The sequence below is a fragment of the Zootoca vivipara genome, chromosome 9 (assembly GCF_965207765.1).
Source record: "Zootoca vivipara chromosome 9, rZooViv2.hap1.1, whole genome shotgun sequence".
NCBI classification, from domain to species: domain Eukaryota; kingdom Metazoa; phylum Chordata; class Lepidosauria; order Squamata; family Lacertidae; genus Zootoca; species Zootoca vivipara.
In genome coordinates this window covers 1,401,502-1,417,781 of record NC_142592.1, presented here as the reverse complement: position 1 = coordinate 1,417,781, position 16,280 = coordinate 1,401,502, and the positions used below count along the sequence as shown (strand labels likewise).

At 44.0% G+C, this 16,280-nt stretch overlaps 1 protein-coding gene across 7 annotated transcripts in view; it reads right to left on the bottom strand.

The window, feature by feature from the left end:
• Window positions 1-16,280, bottom strand: part of FRMD4A (FERM domain containing 4A) — a 346,110-nt gene that overhangs the window by 12,706 nt on the left and 317,124 nt on the right. For all 7 annotated transcript variants that reach the window (XM_035127381.3, XM_035127379.3, XM_035127378.3 and 4 more), the window contains 5 exons: window positions 14,537-14,659; window positions 9,027-9,255; window positions 6,916-6,972; window positions 4,878-5,115; window positions 2,741-2,905 (listed from right to left, as the gene is read on the bottom strand). In XM_035127381.3, the coding sequence (XP_034983272.1) occupies window positions 2,741-2,905; window positions 4,878-5,115; window positions 6,916-6,972; window positions 9,027-9,255; window positions 14,537-14,659 (812 nt within the window). The remainder of the gene's footprint in view (window positions 1-2,740; window positions 2,906-4,877; window positions 5,116-6,915; window positions 6,973-9,026; window positions 9,256-14,536; window positions 14,660-16,280) is intronic.

Below are 16,280 nucleotides of genomic sequence, written 5' to 3'. Positions count from 1 at the left end.
CACACAAAAGCTCATACCAATGACAAACTTAGTTGGTCTCTAAGGTGCTGCTGGAAGGAATTTTAGAAAGAGAACAATTAAAGGCTGCCTGACTCCAGCCTTTTAACTGCAGAACAAAGCTGGGATCTCTGAAACCAATTATTCTTTGTAATTGTATCTAACCACAAATTTGGGGTCAGTTCACCATAGCAGAGTTTGCTTACAAAAAGACATTGTCACAGTTAACTCCGTAGTATGTTTGCATAATATCTGAAGAAAATACAGTGGAGTCTAGGCATGACAATGTAAAGATGCCACTGGTCACCATAAGCTGGCAGAATTCAGAATACAGGAAGTATGGGAAAGCCTGCATTAAGCATCACAGCCAGACAATGATGACACCTCTGTAGGTCCAGGCTAACAGCTTCTTACATGGTGACGGCAGGGAATCTTTTGCACTTCTTCCTCTTCTGAAGCAGAGGTTTCACATCCTTTATAGGGGGGAGGGGGGAATGAGTCAAATTCCCAATGAGAAACCATTAGTGTAAGTCCCTAAGGTGGAGAGATATGAAAGCTCCCATTTGGAAAGGGAAAATAACACATCTACCTAAATTTAATGAGTGAAAAAATTAGGAGCAAAGGGATAAGATTCCATTTAGGTCTGCCATTCCACACGCCCTGAAGCATCTGATGCTGAACACCCTTCAAAATCCTACCTAATAACATTTTATTTATATACTAGCTGGCCCTGCCACGCGTTGCTGTGGCTTTTTGTGTTAAATGGACCTTCAGAGTCTCCCTTCAGAGTCCCCTCACCTTCAGAGTCCCCCTTCATTTTGCATACAATCATTCCCCCCCAATACGCGCGTTCTGTAACATTTTGTGCTGTCCCAACCCAGACTCACCTACCCACGCGTGTTATGTGAAATCCCCCTACCCCACCCCAACACATTTATCCTACCCAAAGGCATGGGTCTGTAAAAGGCCCATATTTAGTTTGTTGTTGCCTGTGACCTAGTCAGTTCTCCCGGCTAGGCAATGGTGTGGCCTAGTCAGTTCTCCCGGCTGGGCAATGGTGTGGCCTAGTCAGTTCTCTCGGCTGGGAAATGCTGCGGCCTATTCAGTCTGCTGGGCAATGCTGGGCCTTGTTGCTGCAAAAGGCCTGTTTTCAGTTGGTTGTTGTGGAATTGTGTGTTCTGGAACAGGGGTTTGGTTTTTTTTTACATGCCCTTTTTACATTTATATATATATATAGATTACATTTATATCTCACTCATATGCTTCCCCTTGTACATTCTATAAGACTGACAGGCCCAAGGTCACCCTAGAAGCATCATAGCTGAGTGCAGATGTGATATTGCCTAATAAATACACACAAACCATCCATCCAGATACTGCTTCCTTGTTTTTGTAAGCAAATAATCACATTGCTTCCAACATTGCTTATCTGGATTCCATGACCAAATGTTTTCTAGAACTCGCAAAATGGCATCATGTGAAAACAACTGTGGTAACAATTTTCTGCTATGTGGTACATTTCTTTTTGACCTTTGGCCACTGCCAGTTCCAACTGAACACATATAGAACACCTGTGCTCAGGTAAAACAGCTGCTCAGCTTATGTGGGGGGCACGTTCCGGAAATCGTGCCTAAAGCCAAAATCGCCGAAATAGCAAAAATAACCGGAAGAATCAGAAATCAGGAAGACCAAAATTTAAATAAGGAATGGAGAAAATACATAATTTATCTTAAAAACCATTGTAAACAGCTAAAATCATCAGTAGGATTGGAATAACACTTGCAGTTTAATGAAAAAGGTTTCAATTATTCTAAAAGATGTAGGAGGAAATGGTTAACGAAAGGACTCACAAAGGGGAGGAGGGAAGTTCAGGAGAATCTTTGGAATATTATTTTTATGTTGGATAATTGATTGTAAAAATTTTAACTGAAAAAGTAAATACATATATATATATATATATATATTTAAAGGCCAAAAACCACTTATAATCAAAACATTGGCTTCAATGGCAGATGGGATTGCTAAAGTCATTTCCCCCTTTATTTCTTTATTGCTATGTACGTAAAGTTGAATGTGCACAAATTAAATGTACATACAGGTGAAACTCGGAAAATTAGAATATCATCGAAAAGTGCATTTATTCCAGTAATGCAACTTAAAAGGTAAAACCAATATATGAGATAGATGCATGACATGCAAAGCAAGATATGTCAAGCCTTTATTTGTTGTAATTGTAATTATTTGTCATTAGGCGGTTCAATTATAAATGGAATGTAATTAATGAAATGTAATAGTGATGTTTATTTTTGTATTGTAACTATTTGTTTTATTACTGTGGAATTTCCAAAAGAAAGCATTTGTAAAAATTAAAATTAAAAATATTAAGTTGCATTACTGAAATAAATGCACTTTTCGACGATATTCTAATTTTCCAAGTTTCACCTGTAAGTTGCAGGCATACTGTATGCAACTTTTTGGGGCATGAAGGGATTTCAAGAACATAATTTTAACATAATTTTCAAACTTGATTTAGCTAAAAGGCTCCTATCCCTCCCCAAAATATCAGAATCATTGTTTTAGCTGAAACAGAACTGAGGACTTGGAGCACAATCTGATTCAGAGCAACTCTTGAGCACCCTTAATGAAATTTAAGCAGGCTTTATGAATTCCAGGCTCCATATTTAACATTTGGTAGGGGGTAGGAGAAGAGAAGCTGAGGAACTCTTGGACTGGAAGAACTTACCTAGTGGAATGCACATAATGTGGACTGCGTACCCGTAGATCTGGTGTTGTTGGCATGCTGGACTGGGAGTTCCAATGGGGCAGATTCCTAATGGGGCTGTTTTGTAGGGAGTTACTCCCTCCACCCTCTGCACAGCTCCCAGTGCTGGGAAGCCGCTTGTGACTGCTGCACACAAAAGGAAACATAGTGATCAGGGCAGCCTTCGTTATGCAGCTTGTACCGGTATACTTTATTACATGGGCATATGAGAAAACCATAAGCGTTTTGGGGTACACTGACAATTCTCATTTCTTAAGTCCAGCAGACTTTACAGGTACCATTTCAGCAGCCCAGTGCGACTATTCTTACTACTGGGGGAGTGAGAGAGTGTGAGTTGCCTAACGTCATCTAGAGGCTGGCAAAAGTGCAGTTCACTCAAGGGAATTCTGGGCTCACTGTTCATGCTTTTAGACAGGGACATGTGTGGCGCTGTGGTCTAAACCACAGAGCGTAGGGCTTGCCGATCAAAAGGTTGGTGGTTCGAATCCCCGTGACGGGGTGAACTCCCATTGCTCGGTCCCAGCTCCTGCCAACCTAGAAGTTCGAGAGCACGTAAAAGTGCAAGTAGATAAATAGGTAAACGGCGTTTCCATGCGCTGTTCTGCTTCGCCAGAAGCTGCTTTGTCATGCTGGCCACATGACCAGGAAGCTGTACGCCAGCTCCCATACTAGGTATGGTTCAGATACTGCCAAATAAAGCACAGAAAGTGCTGAAAGACACGTAGAAGATCCCATTGCCCAACTTCTTATTGCAACAATTGCCACTTAGACTGACTTCTCCAACCTAGTGCCCTATAGATGTCGGGCTCCAGCTCCCCTAGCTTTAGCCAGCCTGGCCAATGAGCAGGGATGACAGGTGGTGTAATCCCACAACATCTGGAGGCTACCAGGTTATTGCCCATGCTGTTGTTGCTGTATTGTGTTGCCTAAGCAGCTGTAAATATGTATTCAGTGAGTGATATTTTTGTTTTGCTATTTGGAAGTGGCAGCCATTATTGTTATTATTAATTTACCTGCCCGTCACCTTAAGCTCCCGCGGTGGCTTATAACAATTAAAGCACAGCAGTAAAAACAGTTTAAAACAGCTTGCAATCACAAAAATAAGGTGGGTCCTAAAAATGCACACCTCAAGTGTCAAAAGCCAGGGTAAAGTTGCACAATGAAGGTGTGCAACTTACGTCTGCAGGAAGAGGGCTCCACAGCTTAGGGCAGAGCTTTTCCCAAACTTTTCATGTTGCTGACACACTTTTGAAACATGCATCATTTCACAACACAGCAATTCAGTTTTATTAGCAAGCCGGAGGTTAAACTAACCCTTTTCCAGCCCTGGGAGGAGCATTTGACGCACCATTTGGAAAGCTGTAGCTTAGGGGCTGCCATAGGGAAGGGCCTCTCTTGGGCCATTGCAACCAAGATGGCCCCTCCACCACTGTAAACATTCAAGTGGGCCTGTAGCCAAGTCTTTCGGGTACCTGGGGTTGTTTATGGCTTAAAACATTAGCATAAGCACCTTGAATTGAGCACCTTCCATCATGGAGCTGCAGAGGCATTAGCCAAATTAACTATGTTTAGCAACGAGGTGCTGTTTCCTCAGATGTCTTCATCAGAGCTACTTCCACAGCTGAAGAAGCAAGCTGCAGTTTATTAATGACTACACTTGTACCTTGGTTTTCGAACAGCTTGGTTCTCAAACATTTTGGCTCCGGAACGCTGCAAACCTGGAAGTGACAGTTCCGGTTTGCAAACTATTTTTGGAAGCCAAACTTCCAGCGGGGCTTCTGGGGCTTCCGATTGGCTGCAGGAGCTTCCTGCAGCCAATCAGAAACCATGCTTTGGTTTCCGAACAGTTAGGAAGTCGAATGGACTTCCGGAACAGATGCCGTTCGACTCTCAGTGTACGACTATACTACTTTGCAGTGACTAACCTCTTTGGCTTTTAGGACTGCTGAAGAAACTTCTGGGAATGTGAGGTCCCTTCCAACTCTGCAGTTCTGTGAATCTAAGTAGCCCACTGCACATCCATGAAATTTGCTTACAAAGCCTTGGTTCCCCCCACCCCTTTCATGATAAGGAAATGGCTGTCTCCATTATGACCTACCTGGAATGGCTGTGTGAAGAGCGCTTCTTGACCTTCTCATAGGGTTCATCCAAGGATGACTCGCTCCACATCTTGGGCTTGAGGGGGGACTTGTCATAGTCCTTCTTCTGATAGTGCACCTGCCTGAGTCCCTCCAGGGACTGCGGAGGAGCTGGTCTATTATGCAATGGGGGACGGGGAGGGAGTCCTTTGTGAGGGGACTGTAAAGGGGATATCGTGCTGGTAACCTGAGTGTCTTCTGAAATGGGAAAAAAGAGGAAAACTAAAGGACAGGAACACTATTTTGTTTACATATTTTTTGCATGGCGTTTTAGAAGATGAGAGGTCCATGCCTCAAGGACCTTACAATTTAAAAGATGGATACAGGTGTAAAGAGGTAGAATGTATGTTCATTTTAAGGCCTTTTTTTAGGTTTATGTGTATAAATCCTATGCGTAACTAAAATACAGATGTCATACTACTTTACTGTGCTCAAAGCTGCTTATATAAAAAAATACAACAGAGCAATTTAAAACCACAATTAAATGTAAGCCTAGAAAACAGTAAAGCACCATAGCAAATTCAACAGTCAAGTCAGCTCTTCATATCACCAATCTCCAAATGCCAGTCAAAATACTGTAAAAGAGTTTTGCAACTCTTTTGAAAAAAATGCAGGAAGAGTTAATTCCAACCCACCCGGGGAGGTTCTGCCAAAGCTCTGGGTCAGTTTCAGTGAACACCCTGCTTCTTGCTGCTGATGCCTTCAGCCTTGCTAGATGGAAAGCATTCACCCACATACTCTATACCACCATTTTATTGCCCATAAAACCCTGGATCCAGCACCCAAGTGATCTTTACTGAACAGCACATGGGCAGATTCCTTAGCAGAAGGTTGATGTAGCTGAAGCTGGCCCACCTCCCACCTCTCTTCTCCTCAGGAAGTGCTCAAAGCCCACAGTTCAGAGGTCTTGGACTGTGGGCATGTTTTTCAGTGCAGCAAAATACCTGCAAGTGACAGTATGATATAATTCTACATGTCATATAATTATGACATCTGCTTGAACATTTGGTTGCAGAAAATTGTCCCTACTTTTCACAGTTGAAAAGGTTGTTTGGATATTTGGGTAGTGACTGCTCGAAATAAGGGACGCAGAAGCAGCTTTGTCATGCTGGCCACATGACCTGGAAGCTGTACGCCGGCTCCCTCGGCCAAGAACGCAAGATGAGCGCCGCAACCCCAGAGTCGGTCACGACTGGACCTAATGGTCAGGGGTCCCTTTACCTTTACTGCTTGAAATAAAACCATCCCAAACTATCTTGGAAATGTTGTTGTTGTTGTTTAGTCGTTTAGTCGTGTCCGACTCTTCGTGACCCCATGGACCATAGCATGCCAGGCACTCCTGTCTTCCACTGCCTCCCGCAGTTTGGTCAAACTCATGTTCATAGCTTCGAGAACACTGTCCAACCATCTCCTCCTCTGTCGTCCCCTTCTCCTAGTGCCCTCAATCTTTCCCAACATCAAGGTCTTTTCCAAGGATTCTTCTCTTCTCATGAGGTGGCCAAAGTATTGGAGCCTCAGCTTCACGATCTGTCCTTCCAGTGAGCACTCAGGGCTGATTTCCTTAAGAATGGATAGGTTTGATCTTCTTGCAGTCCATGGGACTCTCAAGAGTCTCCTCCAGCACCATAATTCAAAAGCTTGGAAATGTTACTTTAAACAAAAACAATTTTAAGTGAGGTAGGCTGAGAGAAAAACATATACCGGTAGTACAGGATTCTCCAGGGAGATTATCTAGACAGGAGAGAGTCCTGGAAGTCTTACTTCAGTTGCAAGAATGAGTTCTTACAACCTTAGGTGATGATGCAGCCAAAGCCAAGTACATTTAAGTCCCATTGATGTTAAAGCAGAGATAGATGTACTTTAAACTTCTCCCACTAAAACCAATGAGAAGTGTTGAGCTTCGACAGGATTCTGCCCCAACTCCTTTGACACAACTCAAGTTTCTTTTTTTCAGCAGAGACATAAAATATAATATATTGCAACGAATGTTGTACATACCATCCTCCAGAACGAGAGCATCCGAGAGCGAACTGTCCTCACTGGCAATATTTCCATCTGTGAAGTGGAAACACATACAGGGATTACTGCAGGGTGTGGTGAGGCGCAGTGTGATTTCCACAGCAGTAATCTGCCCATGTCAGACCGTAAGAAGAGCTCTTCTGGTTGGTCCAGCATGCTTTCCCCATTAATATGCTTCCATGGACCTCACAAGCAGAGCAGGTAAGGATCAGCAGCCTTCACTATTTGGCTCTTACATGCTTGGCAGCAACTGATACTCGGATGAATACTGCCCTTGAAATGTTCCCTTTTGTTGCTATGCAGCCCTTAATAAGCATACCTTCCCTGAATCTGCCCCTTTAAATACCCTTTTAGAAGATATAGAAAGTGACCATTGCCACATCTTGTAGCAGCTAATTCCATGCATTGATTCCATGCATTTATTTTATCCTAAGTGGACTGTCCTTCCATTTTTCTGTGTGATTCTGAGTTAATCTAGCATTATGAGTGAGGGAGACAGTTTGCTCTCTCTCCACTTTCCTGCTGTTCATGACTTCAGAATCCAGCTGTTTCCTAGCTAAGAAGTCCCAATTGCTGTTGTGTGTCTTCATAAGGAAAATTTTGGTTTCCTTGTTATATACCTTTTCCAGCTCTATTATATCCTTTTTAAGATGGGATACAAACGGTACACAGTATTCCAAGTGTGATTGCACCAGGGACTGATATAAAAGTATTATGATCATTCTAACTACATGCAGGTCCCGCTACCTGAACAAAATGTGTTCACATAATGAGTTGATGATTTCCTTTGACCCCTATGGGAAATTTTCTAATGCGTTTGAGCCACAGAATTTTGACCCTAAAATGCTGAGAAAACCCCCTGAAACCTTGCAGAAGGCAAACAAGGAATTTGTCTGATCTCTCTCCCTCTTTCCCACCATGGTTTCTGGTGTGGAGAGCAAAACACAAAAAAGTAAGGCTTCTTTACAGCTGCTTATTTGTTTACAGTACTGCCCAAGGGTTGGCTGCTTGGATATCGGAATCTGTGGTACATATAGCAAGGTTTTGGTACCAATTCCTTGTGTTTGGGTAAGTGAATGAACATTTGTATAACAGGACCTGAGTATAATCACTAATGTGAAATTTGCCCTTTTCACCACCACCACCACCACCCAATCTCTTCTCTGGAAAGAACCAGCTAGATCAGATCCCAACATTAGCCCCTTTATTTATTTATTTCATCAATTTTCCCACTGTTTAACACTTTGGCCTCAAAGCAGTGTTTAGCTTGAGCGCATGAAGACTAAAAGTAAGGAGAAACAGGCATGCACACCTAGTATGGTAGGTGTGGTCATTCCATCTCAATTTTCTTGTGTTGAGCAGGAAGATCTGAAGGGGGCTTTAATGAAGTGCATTTAGTTTAGAAGACATCTCACATGATCTGGAATCCTGCCCCATCAGGATTACTTATTGCAAGGATGCAATTACATATTACCACTGTATTTACATGAATCTAATGCACACCCTAATTTTTGCGACTTAACTTGGCCAAAAAAGGTGCACATTACATTTGAGTAAATATGGTACTTAAGCATGCTCAGCTATGCTCTTAGAAAGCCTCTGAAGTGAAGGTGGTGCAGCATGGGGGGCATGGAGGGGGCTTGCATGCATGCCACTGCCCCTACATGATTTTAAGCCCTTGTGCATTCAGACTGAATGCCTGGAGAGGGCTGATGTAAAGTAGGGACATAGCACTGCATATCCACTTATGTTTCAAAGTCATTTACCACTTTCCTTTTAACCTGCTCACACATTTCTTAACAGTATCCATTAACTGAAATTTGCCTGTGAAAGGGCCTGAAGACACAACTTCAGATATGGAAGCTGAGGCTCCAGGTGTGGCATGAAGAGGAGTCTGCCTGGCGCTCACCTATCAAAGTGCTCAAGTTTCATGGGAAGTTGAGGTTAGGAAGCTTCTGGAAATATTTGTATAATCCTTCCAGAAACCCACTTCCTCATCAGTTCCTTGTCTTCTCCCAAGCAACCCATCCGCCCCCAAGTGATCACCAGGCAGAAAGATCAGAGTATCATGAAGTTTGGGTTCTGTTTACCATCTATGATCAAGGAGGCTCTTTGTGTTGGCTTCTTTCCAGATTTGATACGGTACTCGTTGATGGCATTTTCAATCTCCTGAAGTTTCTTCAGTGCATTCAGGTATGAGGTTTTCCTTTGCTTTTTCAGCTTCTTGCTGACATTTGGGTCGCTGGCTAGGCGTCGGGCAGCTTCCGTGATTTGTGACTGAATGGCAAATTCTCTCTCCAAGCGTTCCAGTTCAGCTTCCTGTCCAACAAGAAAGAGGATTGTGGCTGTCAGTGCCTTAGCCATGTAGCATGTAAGAACAGGGTCAGGCCAAAAGCCCTCCTGGTCCACCACTGCTCCCACAGAGACCAGCCAAGAGGACTATGAGGCTGCCTTTGCTTCTGTAGGTGCAAAGTGTAGCAGCTTACTAACAGTACATCTGATCACTGGCAGGTTTGGCTGGTGTGTACTGGGAAGATGTACAAAGCAACAGCTTTCTTCTATGTTCCATACCACAATGGCGCTACTTTAACATGACATTCCCCCAGCATCTCCCGTGGTTGTTGCACCACAGAGATTAAGCTAAAGTTTTGTGTTCAGTTGCATATACTTTGCACTGAATGGCATAACCCAGGGGTCAGCAAACTTTTTCAGCAGGGGGGCGGTCCACTGTCCCTCAGACCTTGTGAGGGGCCAGACTATATATTTTTTAAAAAAATATGAATGAATTCCTATGCCCCACAAATAACCCAGAGATGCATTTTAAATAAAAGGACACATTCTACCGTCCACGGGCTGGATTTAGAAGGCGATTGGGCCGCATCTGGCCCCCGGGCCTTAGTTTGGGGACCCCTGGCATAACCTGTTGTAAGCAATTCTGGGGTTCATTCAGAGAGCAAGAGGCATGGCATGAAACTTTGAAAGAAATATATATTGCAGCTAGCAAAATGCTCATTGTCAGCAAATGGTCTATGAAAGTCTTGTTTATTGCACAGCCCCCCCCCCGAGTGCAGAGAGTATGTGTGCTCTCTGGCACCTGGGACAATGAGGGCTGGGTCACACAATGTAGGAACAGTATTGCCCTTGCTGCAACTGGGTCCCAAGACCAGCACCTCACCTTTCCCCCCAGTAGTGAATTTTCACTTTAACAGGATAAATTAAAAGAACCAAGCCTGTTCCCGCCAACATAACCCTGTCCTGGGTTCTAGTTCTAAAGCAGCCTTCCTCAACTTGTGCCCTCCAGATGTTTTGGACCACATCTCCCACCCCCCCAGCCAGCACAAGGAACCACTGGGAACTAGCTATCATATGCTCTATGGAGAAAGATCGTCTGTCTCTGTCAATCAGTGCTACAGTCACCGAAGAAGCCACACTGCTGTGAACTAATCTCTCTTCAACACAACATGTCTCTCTAAAGCATTCATTCTGGACATGTTGGCTTAAAAATCTCCTTTGCTGCCAGTTTAAATCCATAGCTACAGTTCTCACAATGCTACAGACTGAATGGCTGTTGTGTATGTGTGGGTTTTTTAAAAAAGAAAAGAGTTTTTGCTTTGAAGCTTTCATAAGCTCTGTCAACACTGAATTTATTAAATGTGTATTCAACACAACACAATATATTTTAAGACTCAGATCCTGATCTGCCTCCTCACTACAGAAAATCTCCCACAACAGCCAGTGAAGGCAGGAGATGAAAGGCACTGTTAGAAATGAATGCATTTGATGTATGGTTTTTTAATGGCACAGTCTTATCAACCAGGCCTGCCATTTTCACATGTGGATCATCTGTTAGGGCTGTTACCACATTAAGAAGAGGGGAAAGTATCAGCTCACTTTGCTGCCGGCTGTGCAAACAAGAGGATTTGCAGCCAGTCATGATTCCTGACAAGTATACCAAGATGGCCCACGTGTTTCCCAACATGCATTTGTCATAGTATTGCTTTACAGTTCCACATGGAACATTTAAATTTACCTAGGAATACACCTAAACATGTAATGAGTGGTCCTTACAGTCAAAAGGCATGAGGCACAATTATAGATATTTGAGGTGCTCATTCTTTGCAAATTCTGATACAAACTCACCTTCTGGACCAGAACTCAGTTATCCTTCAGATTTCACACTTCATTTAATTTAGTGGTGCAGTTCTTGGCTCAAAAAGCATACCCAAATGTGTTTGAAAATGGATGTTTCTAAATTTTTGTGTGGATTTCATGGATAGAGCAGACTTCTGAATAAACACATATGTAAATGACACTAGATGGATTGGTGCATCCCTAGATACAACCTTCCTTTCCATGCCCTAGGTAGGAAAGCAAAAAGCACAGCTCGCCACGCTGGGAAATGTCTAGTTATTCACACCTAACTTTTTAAAAAATGCTTAGCTGAATGTAAAAGGTAAAGGTAAAGGGACCCCTGACTGTTAAGTCCAGTTGCAAACAACTCTGGGGTTGCGGCGCTCATCTCGCTCTATAGGCCGAGGAGCCGGTGTTTGTCCGCAGACAGCTTCCGGGGCATGTGGCCAGCATGACTAAGCCACTTCTGGCGAAGCAGAGCAGTGCACGGAAATGCTGTTTACCTTCCTGCCGGAGCGGTACTTATTTATCTACTTGCACTTTGATGTGCTTTCAAACTGATAGGTTGGCAGGAGCTGGGACCAAGCAACGGGAGCTCATCCCGTCGCGGGGATTCGAACCGCAGACCTTCTGATCGGAAAGCCATAGGCTCAGTGGTTTAGACCACAGCACCACCCGCGTCCTGGCTGAATGTAGGAACACTAAAAAAAGATTCCGACACTAGGGTCTCAGAACGTTCCCAAAACTATAACTCCCAAGGTTTCAGTGATGGGGGTGTGGGGGAGCGGCAGAAGTACCTGCCCAGTGGCTCTGCTTTATTCCCTGTGGCACGTAATAATAATAATAATAATAATAATAATAATAATAATAATAATAATAATAATTTACTATTATTCATACTCTGCCCATCTGGCTGGGTTTCCCCAGCCACTCTATTAAACATTAAAATCTATTAAACATTAAAAGCCTCCCTAAACAGGGCTGCCTTCAGATGTCTTCTAAAAATCTGCTAGCTGTTTTCCTTTTTGACATCTGATGGGAGGGCATTCCACAGGGCGGGCGCCACTACTGAGAAGGCCCTCTGCCTGGTTCCCTGCAACTTGGCTTCTCGCAACAAGGGAACCGCCAGAAGGCCCTCGGTACTGGACCTCAGTGTCCAGGCAGAACGATGGGGGTGGAGATGCTCCTTCAGGTATACTGAACCGAGGCCATTTAGGGCTTTAAAGGTCAGCACCAACACTTTCAACTGTGCTCAGAAACGTACTGGGAGCCAATTTAGATCGTTCAAGACCGGTGTTATGTGGTCTCGGTGGCTGCTCCCAATCACCAGTCTAGCTGCCGCATTCTGGATTAGTTGTAGTTTCCGGGTCACCTTCAAAGGGAGCCCCACGTAGACCGCATTGCAGTAGTCCAAGCGGAAGATAACTAGAGCATGCACCACTCTGGCGAGACAGTCTGCAGGCAGGTAGGGTCTCAGCCTGTGTTCCAGATGGAGCTGATAGACAGCTGCCCTGGACACAGAATTGACCTGCGCCTCCATGAACAGCTGTGAGTCCAAAATGACTCCCAGGCTGCACACCTGGTCCTTCAGGGGCACAGTTACCCCATTTAAGACCAGGGAATCCTCCACACCTGCCCGCCTCCTGTCCCCCACAAACAGTACTTCTGTCTTGTCAGGATTCAACCTCCATCTGTTAGTCGCCAACCATCTTGCAACCGCCTCCAGGCACTCACACAGGACCTTCACCGCCTTCAGTGGTTCTGATTTGAAAGAGAGGTGGAGCTGGGTGTCATCCGCATACTGATGAACACCTAGCCCAACCCCCTTATGATCTCTCCCAACGGCTGCGTATAGATGTTAAAAAGCATGGGGGAGAGGACAGAGCCCTGAGGCACCCCACAAGTGAGAGGCCACGGGTCCGAACACTCATCCCCCACCACCACTTTCTGAACATGGCCCAGGAGGAAGGAGCGGAACCACTGCATGACAGTGCCCCCAGCTCCCAACCCCTCTAGACAGTCCAGAAGGATGTTATGGTCGATGGTGTCAAAAGCCGCTGAGAGATCCAGCAGAACTAGGAAACAGCTCTCACCTTTGTCTCTAGCCTGCCAGAGATCATCGACCAGTGCGACCAAGGCAGTTTCAGTCCCATGATGAGGCCTGAATCCCGACTGGAAGGGATCCAAATGGTCCGCTTCTTCCAGGCGTGCCTGGAGTTGTTCAGCAACCACTCGCTCAATCACCTTGCCCAAGAATGGAAGATTTGAGACTGGGCGATAGTTTGCCATATTGGCCGCATCTAAAGATGGTTTTTTAAGAAGCGGTTTAATAACCGCCTCTTTCAGCAGGTCTGGGAAGGCTCCCTCACAGAGAGAAACATTCACCACCCTGCGAAGCCCATCGCCCAGCCGTTCCTGGCTAGCTTTTATAAGCCAGGATGGGCAAGGATCAAGGAGACAGGTGGTTGGTTTCACTCGTCCAAGCAGCCTGTCCACATCCTCGGAGGTAACGGATTGAAATTGATTCCATGCAACTGGACTAGACAGGACTCTAGCACTCTCCTGCCCCAGACCTGCTCCCATGGTGGAGTCTACCTCTTCCTGAATCTGAGCGACTTTATCTGCAAAAAACTTTGCAAAATCGTTGCAGGAGATCATGCGGCCCATACTGGGCCCCGATGGAGCAGGTGGTTCCACTAAACTGCAAACCACCTGAAAAAGTCTTCTGCTGCTGTTTTCTGCAGATGCAATAGAGGTGGTGAAGAAAGTCTTGCTGTATTAAATTAACTTTTAAAGTCTCTCTTAATGAAGACTAAACAAGTCACTGCAACGTACAATTATCTGAGTTATTTTCTATGTAAAGAGCATGTCTAACCAGTGTCATTCACTGGAAAATTCCTCTTGGCACATGATAGGGACATCCTGTTTCAACAGAATGCATGGCCTTTCCAAGTTACTAGTCTAGACAAGTACTTTCTCTTCATTTATATGCTAATTAGTGTGGTGGACAGAATGCTGGGATTTGATCAGGGAGACCCAAGTTGCTGGTTCATGTGAAACTTTGCCCCCCCAATCAAAAAGGTGGTTCTGTCTGTTCCATAAGTCAAATTAGGGTTAAATGTGGATAGGACTGGGCAAATCATTAAATTACCACACATCAGCCCAAACACGAAAAAGAGCTATTGCTCCAAATGATGTCACTATCCAAAAACCAAGCAACTCATAATCTTTCACAGTCATAATGTGCCCTAGGAATATCAAGACAACAAAATAATCAGGGATTCCCCATAATAAAAACACCACAAATTCTATTCAACAAGTTAGTATCAAATTTAAAGAGCACAAAGGGAAGATAATTCCAATAAGTGATTTACTCAGTCTATTTTTCCAGATCCTGGCGCAGGCTGAATGCTGGTGTTTTAATTTAATAGTGCAACAGAGAAACAGAAAGTCTGAAAGCAATCCTCACCTCTCCTTTTGGCAGTATTTTCTGTTCATCCAGTTTAAAGGAAGTACCTATTCTTCTACGCACAACTGGGGGCTCTTCCCCTGGGTCAAGGGGATATTCTCTTGGCAATTTTCCTGTAAGCTCCTGCAAATGTATATAAAACATTAGAAGTTAGCTGTGTTTTGTGCACATGCACCAAGTGGATTTTATCTATACGAGCAATAGCATTTCACAAATATTGTCTTTAAATGACCAATATTGCATTTTTTTCTGGTTGAAGGACACACAGTCGATTCTATTTGGGTGTGTTTATTCACTCAGAACTTCTGTTTTGTGAAAGATCCTCTTAGGAATGGTAGTTGAGCCACATGCTTTGTCATCTGTGACCAGAAGAGAATGCAAAACTGGGAAGTAAAAGTTACTTTTGGTTAAAAATCTGTCAAGCTTTCTGAGATTACTTCATTGAAGAAGCCATGATGCTGTCTTAGAACTACACAGAACTCCTACAAAGTCTCACCTCTCTTCTGTCAAGTCCCTGCTCAAAACCTCTCTCTTCTGTGAAGTATTTGGCTTAACTTCTTAGTCATCACCCTCAATTCAAACAAAGCCCAAGAGTGCATAATTGCATCAACTTTCACCCGTCTTGCCCTGTGCCTCATCTCTCTTTCTTATATCACCCTATCCTTTGTTTAAATTAAGAGCAAACATTCCTGGGGCAGGAGATTGTTGTAAAGAAAGACGGACACTGATTTTACTATATTGGTCATAATCTGTACAGTTTCTACAACACCAGAGAGTTTAAACTGTTGGACTGGCAGAACACTGTACACCTGGTTTCACAAGCTCCGAAGAGCATTCCACTCTTTGTTGGCACTTTGCAGGCTGTGCCTTCCCCTGCACCATTTGATTTCAAACTCTGCAAGCCTGAACAGGTTCCATCAGGTGACTGTGACATCAGGTGATTGACAGGTGGGCGGATCTACCCACCTGCCGTACTTGGCCCACAGGGGGTAGGGGGAGATAACAATCTGGCCCCTCACCCCTGCTCTAAACAGACATTTTGTAGTAATAAGGTAGAAGTAGTGACAGTAAAACAATCGCTGCATGAAAGCCATTTGGACAGATTAGTCTAAAATAACAAGGTGGATCCTTCACATTTCAGAGCCATAGCATGTTAACAACATTACCTTTAGCACAAACATTGTTGCTTGTTTGCAGTGTGAAGAGCAAAGGCACATAGCTGTCTAAAGAGAGAGAGAGGACGGCCCTGCAGCAGGGAAAAGGCTCTGTGCCAAGGACGGATAATGTTGTGCACTAGCATTGGGCACAAAATCCCCAGCCTTCTGCAAAACTATCCAGGCAAGTTGCAGGCAAGCAAAACTCCAGACAGCCTCCTGCTTGCTGCCCCGACCCTGATTCATTGGAGCTTTTCTCCTTTTTTCAGGTCACTGGGAAAGGAGAGCCTGGTTCTTTCGATGCTTAACTTAAGCACACAATGAACTGCTGGGAGGCCTTGAATTGTTTATGCCCACTTTCTAAGGGCAGCTTTACATGTCAGCCCAGCAGACAGAAGCTGATGCACAATCAATTCAAATGTTTGATTAAATATGGTGAGTTTTAACGTATGTATTGTTTATTTTTAACCCTATATACACTTCTTAGAGACTATGATGTTAAGCAGTATATACATTGTTTAAATAAATAAATAAAATACAAATAAAACCTGCCACCAATTAAATCAGCACAGACTTTTTTTTAATCTCCC